General features: G+C 46.6%; 1 protein-coding gene across 6 annotated transcripts in view; it reads right to left on the bottom strand.

Moving 5' to 3' along the window:
* NR2C2 (nuclear receptor subfamily 2 group C member 2) overlaps window positions 1-13,366 on the bottom strand; it is a 164,987-nt gene that overhangs the window by 19,722 nt on the left and 131,899 nt on the right. For all 6 annotated transcript variants that reach the window (XM_057506284.1, XM_057506298.1, XM_036911456.2 and 3 more), the window contains 3 exons: window positions 4,578-4,778; window positions 2,548-2,650; window positions 56-235 (listed from right to left, as the gene is read on the bottom strand). In XM_057506284.1, coding sequence (XP_057362267.1) covers window positions 56-235; window positions 2,548-2,650; window positions 4,578-4,778 — 484 coding nt within the window. The remainder of the gene's footprint in view (window positions 1-55; window positions 236-2,547; window positions 2,651-4,577; window positions 4,779-13,366) is intronic.

Genomic DNA, 13,366 nt, shown 5'->3' with positions numbered 1-13,366 from the left:
AGCCTCTCTCCCTCCTCCTTTTACTCATGCGATGGTGGTGAATGCTGTGACTCACATTCCATCTTCATGCCCATCTCCAAGCACTTCTTCAGCCGGCAGAACTGGCAGCGGTTACGGTGGTGTTTATTGATGACGCAGTCCTGGTTGCTCCGGCAGCTGTACGTCAGATTCTTCCTTACACTCCTTTTGAAGAACCCTTTGCAACCTTCACAACTGACAGCTCCATAGTGACGGCCTGAAAGGAGAGGACAGCAGGGAGAAGTCCACTCAGGCCCTGCTTGTAAGGCAAGCCTACCAGCTGGCAGCATCTGGTGTAGTGTCATATGCCAGCAGACGGGGGACAGCCAAGGCACAAGCAGAAAGCATGGTGCCCAGGTCCGGCACATGATTTTTTTCACAACCTCAAAGTAGCCCTGAGTTCATGAGGAAAAAACATAAGCTCGGACAGGTTATGTGACAGCTGGTAAACGGCATGGCCCGAGTGCTCCGAGCACACGGAGGACCTACCCGAGCAGGGGCACACTGATGATGCTGAAGTGCATGTCCACTGTGTGCGCCTGGGTCTGGCTCGGCCGCCTGGGCTACTGAAGCCACTCAGCTCTCCTGTCCGCCAAGGGGGCACCCAGCAAACACCCACGTGGGTTTTTTTAAGTGCAAGGTCCTGCTCCTGTGTTTACTCCCTGTGTGGGAGTCTGGTTCTGCAGCCCAGACATACCCTGGGGGGAGTGGAATGGGGGAGGCAGAAGCGTGGGGATAACGGCTGCACAGGCCCGAGGGGGCAGGAAGGTTCCCCGGGCTTCTCCGTGGTAGGCACACACTTTGGAAACACAGCCCTAGAAATTAAATCCACTTACTAAACACAGTTCTTTTTCTCATCTTGCTTACTTTGGTGTTAACATTAAAAAGAGCTCCTGCCCTGCTGTCAGTTTACCCTTCTTATTCACAAAATGCTTCTAGAGGCCTGCACCTCATCTGTTCCCTGTTAAATATGCTCTTCTAGTTCTATCTTCTGTGACCCCACGTCAGAGCTGCTCTGCCAGGAGGGTGCATCTCCTAGGATCATCATGTCTGGCGGCTGTGGAGCACCCCAATGCCGTAAACACTAACACATACGGCTGTCCCCCAGTGTGCACTTGGGAGGGCTCCATTTTCTCTCTTTAAGAACAGTCGTGCTAAAATTATCATGCAGATATTTTTTTTCTCATAGTATGTTTCCTTGGGCTCTGTAGCCTCAGAGTAACCTCTGATATCTGGGGAGAATAGCACTATAAGCCTGTAAAACCAGGCCATTTGTTGCCCATAAGGGGACTGGCAAATGGGGAAGCCGAGCAGATTCTGAGGCCTCCTCATTATATTCGTGCTCTGTTCATTTGTTCAAAAGTTTGCAGAGTGCCTGTCCTTGCTGAGCAAGAAGATGAAGACAGAGAGGTGGAGGTGTCAGGCACGGCTCTTGCTCAAATGAAACGAGCACACACTGTGGCAAGGAAGGCAGGCTGGTCAGAGAGGTCTGTACCAAAGGGCGACGAGGACAGAGGCAGAGCTGGGCCCTGCCTACGCGGCAGGGGAGGGCCTCACAAAAGGGCTGGGACAGGCTAGGTTTTGCCCTGTTCAGGACAGGGTATGGGAGCTGAGGCAGGGCACCTGGCGGAGCAAAGGGGGCTATGGCCTGGGAGCAGATACCTGCCTGTGCTGTCGTCCTAAGAGGCTTAGTCCAGCCTCTTATTTTTGTTGTCGTTTTTGTCTTTAACCAAGACCACGGTGTCCAAGGTTCCTGAAAATTTTGTGACCACAGAATGAAGTGGACCAAGCAGCCATCCCAGAACTTAGTTCCATGCCCCCAGCATCACTGTACTTGGGTTATACTGTCCTAAATAATTCTCCATACCGTCCTGCCTGGCTCACTCACCTTCCACGGGTCCCCAGGGTTAGCAGGCTGAAGACTGAACTTCTGGGCCAGATATCTTCTCTAGTGTCCTTGCCCCCACTTGCTAACCATGGAAGGCCAGCAGCTCCCCACAAAGACCCCACGGGTATGGACGCAGGATGCTGCGGGCCCTGTCCACCAGCCGGAATGCCCTTCTCTCCCCAACATGCACACCTTCAGTCTCCAAGGCTCACAGGTGTGGCCGCCTCTAGGGACCTTCCCTGACCCTGGGACTCCAGCCAGAATCGCAGGCCCCCCTCCTGCATCACAGCAGTTTCACATCCTGTGTTATAAAGAGGGGACGGCAGAGACAGTCACAGTCAGGGTGAAGGGGGAGCAGACACAGTTCATGAAGGAGTGAAGCACTATGTAAACAGAAATGACCACTTTCCCAGCAGTACATAAATATCTGACATGCAACCAAGGTATACAAACCACAAAAATAGTTCCTTCTTTTATTCTAAGAATCTGACAAACTGGTCTGCTTATATAACCAACCCAGTAAGAATAGTGGAGCCCATGTTTTGCAACCGACAAACCTGCAGAAAATACTCTCTCTCCATTAACCTCCCATCCCACATTTATTCCGCGCTGTGCACCCAGCATGGCCGAGGGCTACTTACCAGAGGCTTTGTCCCCACAGACCACACAGTACTCCACCACCTGGGGCCGCTGGACGTCGGCCTTCCCCAGCAAACGCTCCACAGAAGCAGAGTCCGTGACGATCTAGTAAGAGTCAGGAAACAAGCAGGGTGCTGATTAAAATAAAAACCATATCACTAAACAAAGTAATGTTTAACTATGAATTCTTAATCTTGGGTTTCTAAGCAGAAGAACCCTGGGCAGAACTGGGAAAATTCCACCCACTAACTCAGTCTGACACCCAGAACGCCCTGCTGCTCATGTGGGTTGTGCTCAGCAGTGGGGCGGGCTGGGCTGTCCATGGCCAGGCGCTGGTTTCCCCCTGTCGATTCTCCGGTCTGGCCACCACGGCCACCCAGGATGGGGGCCAAATTGGGAAGCACATACAGACGGTCTAACACGAAGATAGCAAAGGTCTTTCTAGCTGCCTCTCTTCCCACAAAATAGCTTAGAAGTGTACAGAGGGGTGTACAAGGCAGAGAAACAATTGTGTTTTTTAAATTAAATAACTAGGTCTCTCGCTGAGGCAGCTGGGAGAGGAAGGCCTAGACTCCTGCTTTCTCCTTCATCTGTAGGAGGCTTTCTAGGTGACAGACAGCGCTCCTTCTAGGAAGAACAACTTCCCCGGTACCAACAACAGACAGCAGAAAAGAGCTGTTCTTAACATAATGTACCAAAAACAAGCCCAAAACGGTTATGTGGGGGAGGATATACAAATATACAAACGAAGTGTGAGGCACCATTCTAATTGCACTATGAGGTGTCTCAAAAGTACAGTTCTGAAAACTGAACAGTGGTGTTCTGAGCTCTTATAAGAAAAAAATACTTTTCTTCCTTAATTTTTCCTCACAGCAGAAAGTCCTCCCAAAACACATGGATGCTTAGCAGCATTACTCACAAAAGCCAAAAGGTAGAAGTATTGTAAGTGTCCAAGGATAGGTGAAAGGTAAACATGGTGTGGTCTATACACAATGGATATGCCCCAGCCTTAGAAAGGAAGGCCATTCTGACATAGCTATGAGGATGGGCCGAGGCCACTGGGCGCAGAGAGACGGCCTGGTCACCAAAGGACAGACACCGTGGGGCCAGCGCTGCTGTGAGGCGCCTGGCGTCGTCACAGTCGCAGCGCCAGGAAGTGGGATGGGGGTGGGCAGGGGCTAGGGGTTAGTGTTTAAAGGGGGCGGTTTCCGTTGGGAAGATGGAAAGTTCTGGACATGGATGGTGGAGATAGCTGCGCACACTGTGAAGGGACAATACCAAGGAACTGTATACTACAAATGATTAAGAAGGCGAATTTTGTATTTCACCATAAATCTTTGAAAAGTAAAAAAAAAATTAAAACCAAACAAAAACTTGAATGGTACCTAGACCCTGACTGAACATGTTCCATGTCCGGCCACCATGGGACACTGGCCTTGAGTCTCTGTTCCTCTAAGTGATGGGCTTCCCAGGAGCCCTGCTTTCCCTTCAAGCCCTCGCCCCTTTCCCTCCGGACCTGCCCCAGCCCCACCCAACCTGTCAGAGTAGACAGAACCAGGGCAGATGGGGGTAAGAATGCAGGGGCCCAAAGGCAGCCGTCCAAGGAGCAAGGGCAGAATGAAGAGCCAGGACCAGGTGTGGCGACCTGGATGAGGCTGAGGTAGAGGTGGGAACAAGTCAGTCCTCATCTGGTCACAGCCCTGGGTGGTGCCCCTGAAATATCATGGGCCAAGGGCTGCCACCATGTGGCCTTAGTTAAGAACATTCTCCAGGGACCGCATTGCCTGCTAGCTCACCCCAGCCTACTGTGGGCCACTGATGTCTCCTGCTCAAGTTCCATCCCACCCAAACACTGCAGCTGGCTGCCTTCTGGGCCTTGCCACTCACTCTGCTGCTTTAGCAGCAATCTGCCATGTTTGCAGGACTCCAAAGGACCATCTAGGGATGGACTGGGCCTCCAAAGCAGAGGTAAGAGTCAGAAACAGGTCTGGGAGCAGAAGTGCAGAAACAAAAATCTGTCCACAGGCCTTACCTGGATCCTGCCAGGAACAAGGTTGTCTGAGGTGGTAAATATAAGCTGCTTGGCACTGGATGTCTCCGGGGAGGCCAGGATCACCTTCCCAGTTCCAGCTCCATCTGGGCTGGTCAGGATGAACTGCTGCTTGGGGGACCCGGAGGCGTCCACTGCGGTCACTATCTGGATCTTCTGTCCTGTCTGCTGGTCTGTCACAATCTACAAGACACAACATGGAGGCTGCTCTCAAGGAGCATCGTGCGACCCGTGCACTTGCAGGTGGCATTCAAGGCGGTGAATGCTGGTGACATCCTGGGGTCAGTTTTGGTCCAAGATGGTTTCACCAATGCGTGGTGAAATGAGAGAAATAAAAACGACACTGAGCTTTTCAGAATCCAACTTTCAGACAGCTCATTTTATTCTAGGATGCTACCATTCCTACTATTTTTAATTAAAATGGCCTTTGGGATGTGGGGTGGGGGAGAATTGGAGGAAGGTGATCAAAAGGTAGAAACTTCCAGTTTTAAGATAAATGAGTATGACGGAGGTAATGTCCCACATGCTGACTGCAGCTACCACTGCTGTGTGGTGTATTTCATAGTTGCTAAGAGAGTAGATCCTAAGTTCTTGTCACAGGGAAAAAAACATTTTTTTTTCTTTTTTCTGTATCCATATAAGGTAATGGATGTTAACCAAACTTACTGTGGTAATCATGTCACAAAATATATAAGTCAAGTCATTATGTTGTACACCTGAAACCTATCAAGTGCCATATATCAATTATATTTCAATAAAACTAGAAAAAGAATAGCCCGTTCTTTTATTAAATGAAGACAATAATAAACACTATTTAACTTAAAAAATAATACTATCCTTGTCCTGGGCATAATAAAAAAAATGTGGGCAACCCTAACTTTTTTGAAATGCTTCTAACCAACAAAGCCCCAAATCCTGGGCCGACTGTGTTAAGGCAGAGTGGTTTCCGAAGGGAAGGGCCTGGACATAATCTTGCATTGGGGTGAGAGTGTGCAGGAGTCCCTTGCTGACACACACCCAACTTCTCTCACATCCTGACTCAGAAGTCTTTAAGGACAGAGATGACACCTGATTCAGGGCTGTGTCCCTGGCCTGGCACCTGGAGAGACTTTAGTGAAAGTTGGTGGCAATGCTGAAGGCGGCGGGTGCTGACTCTGGACAAGTCCTGACCCTGCTTCCTCGGGGCTCCCTCCTCAGGAGCCCAGCTGTTGGGGAGCCTGCCCCTTCCCGGCATCCCTGCCCTGCCTCCCGCCAGCACCCAGCATGCCCGAGACACTGGGGACCCTCACTGCAGACACTGCCGGCTGGTGGGGCTGGGTATGTGTGTGGACACTCCAGCTGGAACTCAGCTCCCGACAGCGTATTCTGGGCAGGGCTGGCATCTGCACCACATCTGATGTTACTGTGTCCCATGGCATTCCAAGGCTCATGGAGCAAACCCCCAGAATCTAATATGAGAGCTTTACCAACTTCCCGTATGGAAAATCAGACAATGCTGGTTGGTTCAATAGCAAATGACAGAGGCAAGAAAAATTCAACCACTTAATATGTGTTTCCCAGGTACCCACGGTATGTCAGGCTCCGCCCCTGGTTCTAGGCATAAGGGCATGAGCACAACAAAGGCGTGATGCCCTGGGACTAGCTTTCCAGGGAGGAACGGACCATGAACACTGGCATTATGGAGCGTCAGTCAGTGGTTTGTGCCACGGAGAAAATAAAAAGCAGAGGAAGTAGCCAGAGCATGACACTGGGAGGGAGGCAAGTGGGCACCTTGTGGAAGAAAGGCCTCTCCGAGGGGTGACACTGAGCAAAGACCGCATGAAGCAAGAGAGGAAGCCATGCAGAGCTGTGGCAGAGAGTGACACAGGCTAAGGGCACAAGTGCCAGGCCAGGAAGGCCAGAGACTGGGAGAAAGGTGTGAGAACAAATCCTTAGCTGACGGCTGGGCAGGAATCCCAGCCTATCATCTTTTCCAACAGAAGGGTCAGAAGATAACTTTAAGGTTGAAGAAGAAAGGATTTAGAGAGAAGGAAAGGACGTATGCTTCACTGTTACAGCTTGTTGGTTGTACAACCCAGAGTCCCCTGAAAAAGACAGGAAACCTTGGAAAAAGAATTCTCCTTTAAAACCCTCTCCTACCCAATGTTCCACTGAAAGACTGCAGACTGACTGCCACATGCTTCTCTCAGATGCCAGGTAAGAAGGGACTCCTGCCTCAGTGAGGCCCTCAGAGCCTGGAGACCCAGGAGTCAGATGTTTGACTTCCTTCTCATGTCTATTAATTATTATTTCCTTCTTAAACTGTTTTCCCTGTTAAGAAATGAAAGTTATGTTATTGAGAAGGGTCTTCAATTACCAGCTACAACTGGGCAAGGGTAAGTCCTCCAGCCTGGCGCGTTCAGGTGAGTGCTGGGTCCGAGCACACATGGCAACTGGCGTGTCCCCTCCTTGTGCTAGTCCCCAGACCTGGTTGAGACATGGCAGATACGGGGCAGGGGGTGGGAGGTAGGAGTGACTGAGTTTAGACAGGGACAGCTACTCTTGGAGGCTGCGTATAACATATCCTACACAACCCACACTATTCTTTTATTCCCTGAGAGATTCAGGCTTATATAAGGTTCGATGAATTAACTGCAAACTCTTTTTTTGTTTATCCTTCCTTCCCAAAACATTTACATTTCTCATTTAGAGAGATCACATCCATGAAAAAACTAAAACTATAAGCAGGAAAAAAAATCCCCCAAATACCCTATTGGAACCCTAGGGTGACCATTAGGCAAACAAAGGCCTTGCTAACAAACATGAGCAGGTAGTCTTCTGGTTTAAGGAGACCGAGGCAACATCAATTTGAGGATGTATCCAGACTCGTTATCATGTAAGTCTCCTATGGAGGAGAGGTGTGGTGGGCAGAACTATGTCCCACCAAAAAGACGGTTAAGTCCTAACCCCCAGGACCTGTCAATGTGACCCTACTGGAAACAGGGCCTTAGCAGATGAAATCAAGCCATGCTTGAGGCCAGACTGGATGGGGGCTGGCCCCAAACCAATGACAGGTATCCTTACAAGAAGGCCATGTGGCAGCTGAGGCAGAGGCCAGAGTGACAGAGCGGCAAGGACGCCAGGGAGGCCGGCAACCAGCAGCAAGGCCGGGGCAAGGATGGGTGGGTGCCTAGAACCCTGAGAAAGCTCAGCCCTGCCAACATCGTGACTTCAGGCCTCTGGCCTCCGTAACTGGGAGAAAATTAATTTCTGTTGTTTGAAGGCAGAGGTCTGCGGTGATTTGTTATGACAGCCCTAGGACACTAATAAAAGAGGCAAAGCTTACTTTTTACTTGGAACAAAAATGTTCATGTTCCCGATTTGCAAACAGTAACTGTTTATCTCGGGGAGGAGACTAATACAAGACGGGATGTCTTGTTTCCTGTGTGATGCTTAAAGCCCTGCAGAGCATGGCTACAGAGTCAGTGCTCTGTAGCACTTGCTTTGAAGAGGTGCATTTGTTCCAATGTGATGGATGTATCAGGGACTAATTTGAGTGTAAGGTGCATCTTGGGCTTGTTTTTGTGCAATTTCTGTACCCCATATAAGTGCAGAAAATGACACCCTGGTGAAGGGCACTGTGGGAATGGCTAGCTCAACATATGGTGCAGCTGCTTCTGATTTCAGGTTGCCCTTTGCACAGTGCTCACAACTCAGGGCTCCAATCCCCCTCCCTGCACGGCAAGGGCAGGTCTCTTTCAAGGTAAGGTGCCATATTTAGTGTAGGCATTATGGATTTCTTAACCGTATCACATATGTAAAGATGTAGTTTTTATTATATTCATACTTTTAAAAATATTCATACCATATATTCACTGACATGTTTGTGAGTGTGGTGTGTGCCACTACCTCCATTTTCCCCATAACCCCCATGGTTTCCACTGCACAATTCTGCACAGTGCAGGCAGTTTCAGGAATGCACATGCCACATCATAGCAGAGCTGACTACTCCTTCAAGACCAAGGCCCTCTCTAGTTCTACCCCAAAAGGTGTCAGATTGATGTGATCTGACATACTGTCATTCTCCTCCATACCTACTCTCTGCTGCAACCAGGCTGGGCTCATCCTTTCTGTTTTGTCTGATTGCCGTGGCTAGGACCTCCAGTACTATGTAAAATAACAGTGGGGAGAGTGAGCATCCCTGTCTTGTTCCTGATCTCAGAGGAAAAGCTTTCAGCTTCTCGCTGTTCAGTATGATGTTGTCTGTGGGTTTATCATATATGGCCTTTATTATGTTGAGGTACTTGCCCTCTATTCCCATTTTGCTGAGAGTTTTTAACATGAATGGATGTTGAACTTTGTCAAATGCTTTTTCAGCATCTATGGAGATGATCATGTGGTTTTTGTCTTTCTTTTTGTTGATGTGGTGGATGATGTTGATGGACTTTCGAATGTTGTACCATCCTTGCATCCCTGGGATGAATCCCACTTGGTCATGGTGTATGATCCTTTTGATATATTTTTGAATTCGGTTTGCTAATATTTTGTTGAATATTTTTGCATCTACGTTCATCAGGGATATTGGTCTGTAGTTTTCTTTTTGGTCAGGTCTTTGCCTGGTTTTGTTATTAGGGTGATGTTGGCTTCATAGAATGAGTTTGGGAGTATTCCCTCCTCTTCTACTTTCTTGTAAAACTTTAAGGAGAATGGGTGTTATATCTTCTCTGCATGTCTGATAAAATTCCGAGGTAAATCCATCTGGCCTGGGGGATTTTTTCTTGGGTAGTTTTTTGATTACTGCTTCAATTTCGTTGCTGGTAATTTGTTTGTTTAGATTTTGTATTTCTTCCTTGGTCAGTCTTGGAAGGTTGTATTTTTCTAGGAAGTTGTCCATTTCTTCTAGGTTTTCCAGCTTCTTAGCATATAGGTTTTCACAGTAGTCTCTAATAATTCTTTGTATTTCTGTTGGGTCCGTTGTGATGTTTCCTTTCTCGTTTCTGATTCTGTTGATGCGTGTTGGTTCTCTTTTTCTCTTAATAAGTCTGGCTAGAGGCTTATCTATTTGGTTTATTTTCTCAAAGAATCAGCTCTTGGTTTCATTGATTTTTTCTATTGTTTTATTCTTCTCAATTTTGTTTATTTCTTCTCTGATCTTTATTATGTCCCTCCTTCTGCTGACCTTAGGCCTCATTTGTTCCTCTTTTTCCAATTTTGATAATTGTGACGTTAGACTATTCATTTGGGTTTGTTCTTCCTTCTTTAAATATGTCTGGATTGCTATATACTTTCCTCTTAAGACTGCTTTTGCTGCGTCCCACAGAAGTTGGGGCTTAGTGTTGTTGTTGTCATTTATTTCCATATATTGCTGGATCTCTATTTTAATTTGGTCACTGATCCCTTGACTATTTAGAAGCGTGCTGTTAAGCCTCCATGTGTTTGTGAGCCTTTTTGCTTTCTTTGTACAATTTATTTCTAGTTTTATGCCTTTGTGGTCTGAAAAGTTGGTTGGTAGAATTTCAATCTTTTTGAATTTACTGAGGCTCTTTCTGTGGCCTAGTATGTGGTCTATTCTGGAGAATGTTCCATGTGCACTTGAGAAGAATGTGTATCCTGTTGCTTTTGGGTGTAGAGTTCTATAGATGTCTATTAGGTCCATCTGCTCTAGTGTGTTGTTCAGTGCCTCTGTGTCCTTACTTATTTTCTGTCTGGTGGATCTGTCCTTTGGAGTGAATGGTGTATTGAAGTCTCCTAAAATGAATGCATTGCATTCTATTTCCTCCTTTAGGTCTGTTAGTATTTGTTTTACATATGCTGGTGCTCCTGTATTGGGTGCATATATATTTATAATGGTTATATCCTCTTGTTGGACTGAACCCTTTATCATTATGTAATATCCTTCTTTATCTCTTGTTACTTTCTTTGTTTTGAAATCTATTTTGTCTGATACTAGTACTGCAACACCTGCTTTTTTCTCCCTATTGTTTGCATGAAATATCTTTTACCATCCCTTGACTTTTGGTCTGTGCATGTCTTTGGGTTTGAGGTGAGTCTCTTGTAAGCAGCATATAGATGGGTCTTGTTTTTTAATCCATTCAGTGACTCTATGTCTTTTGATTGGTGCATTCAGTCCATTTACATTTAGGGTGATTATCGATAGGTATGTACTTATTGCCATTTCAGGCTTTAGATTCGTGGTTACCAAAGGTTCCAGGTTACTTTCCTTACTATCTAAGAGTCTAACTTAACTCACTTAGTATGCTGTTACAAACACAATCTAAAGGTTCTTTTCTATTTATTCTCCTTTTTCTTCCTCCTTCATTCTTTACATACTAGGTATCAAATTCTGTACTTTTTGTCTATCCCTTGATTGACTTTGGGGATAGTCAATTTAATTTTGCATTTGCCTCGCAATCAGCTGCTCCACCCTCCCAACCGTGGTTTTACTACCTCTGGTGACAGCTATCCAACCCTAGGAACACTTCCATCTGTAGCAGTCCCTCCAAAATAGACTGCAGAGATAGTTTGTGGGAGGTAAACTCTCTCAGCTTTTGCTTATCTGGAAATTGTTTAATCTCTCCTTCAAATTTAAATGATAATCTTGCTGGATAAAGTAATCTTGGTTCCACGCCCTTCTGCTTTATGGCATTAAATACATCATGCCACTCCCTTCTGGCCTGTAAGGTTTCTGCTGAGAAGTCTGATGTTAGCCTGATGGGCTTTCCTTTGTATGTGATCTTATTTCTGCCTCTGGCTGCTTTTAACAGTCTGTCCTTATCCTTGATCTTTCCCATTTTAATTACTATGTGTCTTCGTGTTGTCTTCCTTGGGTCCCTTGTGTTGGGAGATCTGTGGATCTCCATGGCCTGAGACACTATGTCCTTCCCCACATTGGGGAAGTTTTCAGCAACTACCTCCTCAAAGACACTTTCTATCCCTTTCTCTCTCTCTTCTTCTTCTGGTATCCCTATAATGCGAATGTTGTTCCGCTTGGATTGGTCACACAGTTCTCCCAATATTCTTTCATTTTTAGAGATCCTTTTTTTTCTCTCTGTGCCTCAGCTTCTTTGTATTCCTCTTCTCTAGTTTCTATTTCATTTATTGTCTCCTCCACCGCATCCAACCTGCTTTTAATACCCTCCATCGTGCTCTTCAATGATTGGATCTCCGACCTGAATTCATTCCTGAGTTCTTGGATGTCTTTCCGTACCTCCATTAGAATGTTGATTATTTTTATTTTGAAAATCCCTTTCAGGAAGAGTCACGAGGTCCATATCATTTAAATCTTTCTAGGGAGTTGTATTAGTAATTTTACTCTGGACAAGGTTCCTTTGGCGTTTCATGTTTGTATATGGCGCCCTCTAGTGGCCAGAAGCTGTAGTCTCTGGAGCTGCTCAGCCCCTGAAGCAATGTTGGGGGTCGCAGGGGAGCGGTACTGGAGGCTGGGGGGAGGAAAGAGCTGTTCCCCGCCTCCCGGCTGCTGTGCCTGTCTCCACTGCCTGAGCCAGTGGGCCGGTCACACAGGTATAAGTTTTTGTCCCAGAGCAGTCAGATATGGATCCCTGCTTTCCACAAGCAGCCGGAATCCCGGTCTCCCCAGGAACTCTGCCTGTACTAACCTTCCAACCCGGTAGTCATGTGAGTCTCCTGAAAGCACCATGAAATGTAGGTTTGTGCTCCCAGCGCAGATCTCCGGAGCTAGGTATTCAGCAGTCCCAAGCCTTCCACTCCCTCCCTGCTTCGTTTCTCTTCCTCCCGCCTTTGAGCTGGGGTGGGGGAGGGGCTTGGGTCCCGTGGAGCCACAGCTCTGGTACGTTACCCCGTTCGCTGAGGTCTGCTCTTTTCTCCAGGTGTGTGCAGTCTGACTCCATCCTCTTTCCTGTTGCTCTCTCAGGATTAGTTGCGCCAATTAAATTTTCTAATTGTATCCAGTTTTAGGAGGAAGCCTCTGTCTCTCCTCTCACGCTGCCATCTTTAATCCCCTATATTGACGCAGCTTTTAAAACAAGATTCAAGGCTCAGGAGAAGTGAGTCAGATAAAGGTTTAGGGAAAAGTGTGTTCCAAGTAATGGGAAATATTCTGGCACATGGAAAGCCCTGCTATCAGGCCCATGTGCAATCAAGAGAAGCCCAGGAGCCTACAGCCCTGATGGGAATTAGGATTTCATTTTAATACAAGGGGAGCCACTCAAGGGGTTTTTTCCTCCATCCCCAAACCAGGTCTTCAGGTTTCTTATACTATTTTATATCTACCTAACTTATACTATCTACATACATACATTATATATGTAGATATGTATTACATAAAATGTTAGGTCATTACAGGTCAGGATATATTAGAGCTAACAAAGGATACTAGCAAAGATCATTAAAGTAAAAGTAAAAAGGTTAAGAAAAATCTGTTAGAATTTTTTTCCCTTATGTAAAATGGTGAATGGATCTTTTGCTTAAAAAAACAACTTAACTCATGAATAGTGAGTATTGCTCATTGGCAAATATCAAACAATTACCTTCTCTTTTAGCTCCATTAACTCAATCCCTGGAAAGTTTAGATGGATAAAATATTTGACAAAGGTTTCCTCCCTGAATAACATAAACCAGTGTTTTCTAAATACTTTCAGTGTCTTAAGTGAGGGAATGATGGGAGTGCTTTACATTTTCAACTCATCTTCCTGGATGCTGGATCAAAAAAATACAGAACAAAGAAAGTAGAAGCTGATGAACTGTTAGGATGCTGCTGGAATATTCCAGGTAAGCACTGAAGGTGGTAGCTCTGGGTCCAGGGAGAAGAGGAT

This window comes from Manis pentadactyla, chromosome 1, assembly GCF_030020395.1.
Source record: "Manis pentadactyla isolate mManPen7 chromosome 1, mManPen7.hap1, whole genome shotgun sequence".
NCBI classification, from domain to species: domain Eukaryota; kingdom Metazoa; phylum Chordata; class Mammalia; order Pholidota; family Manidae; genus Manis; species Manis pentadactyla.
The sequence above is the reverse complement of the archived record's forward strand: the minus strand, read 5'-3'. Positions and strand labels throughout refer to the sequence as shown.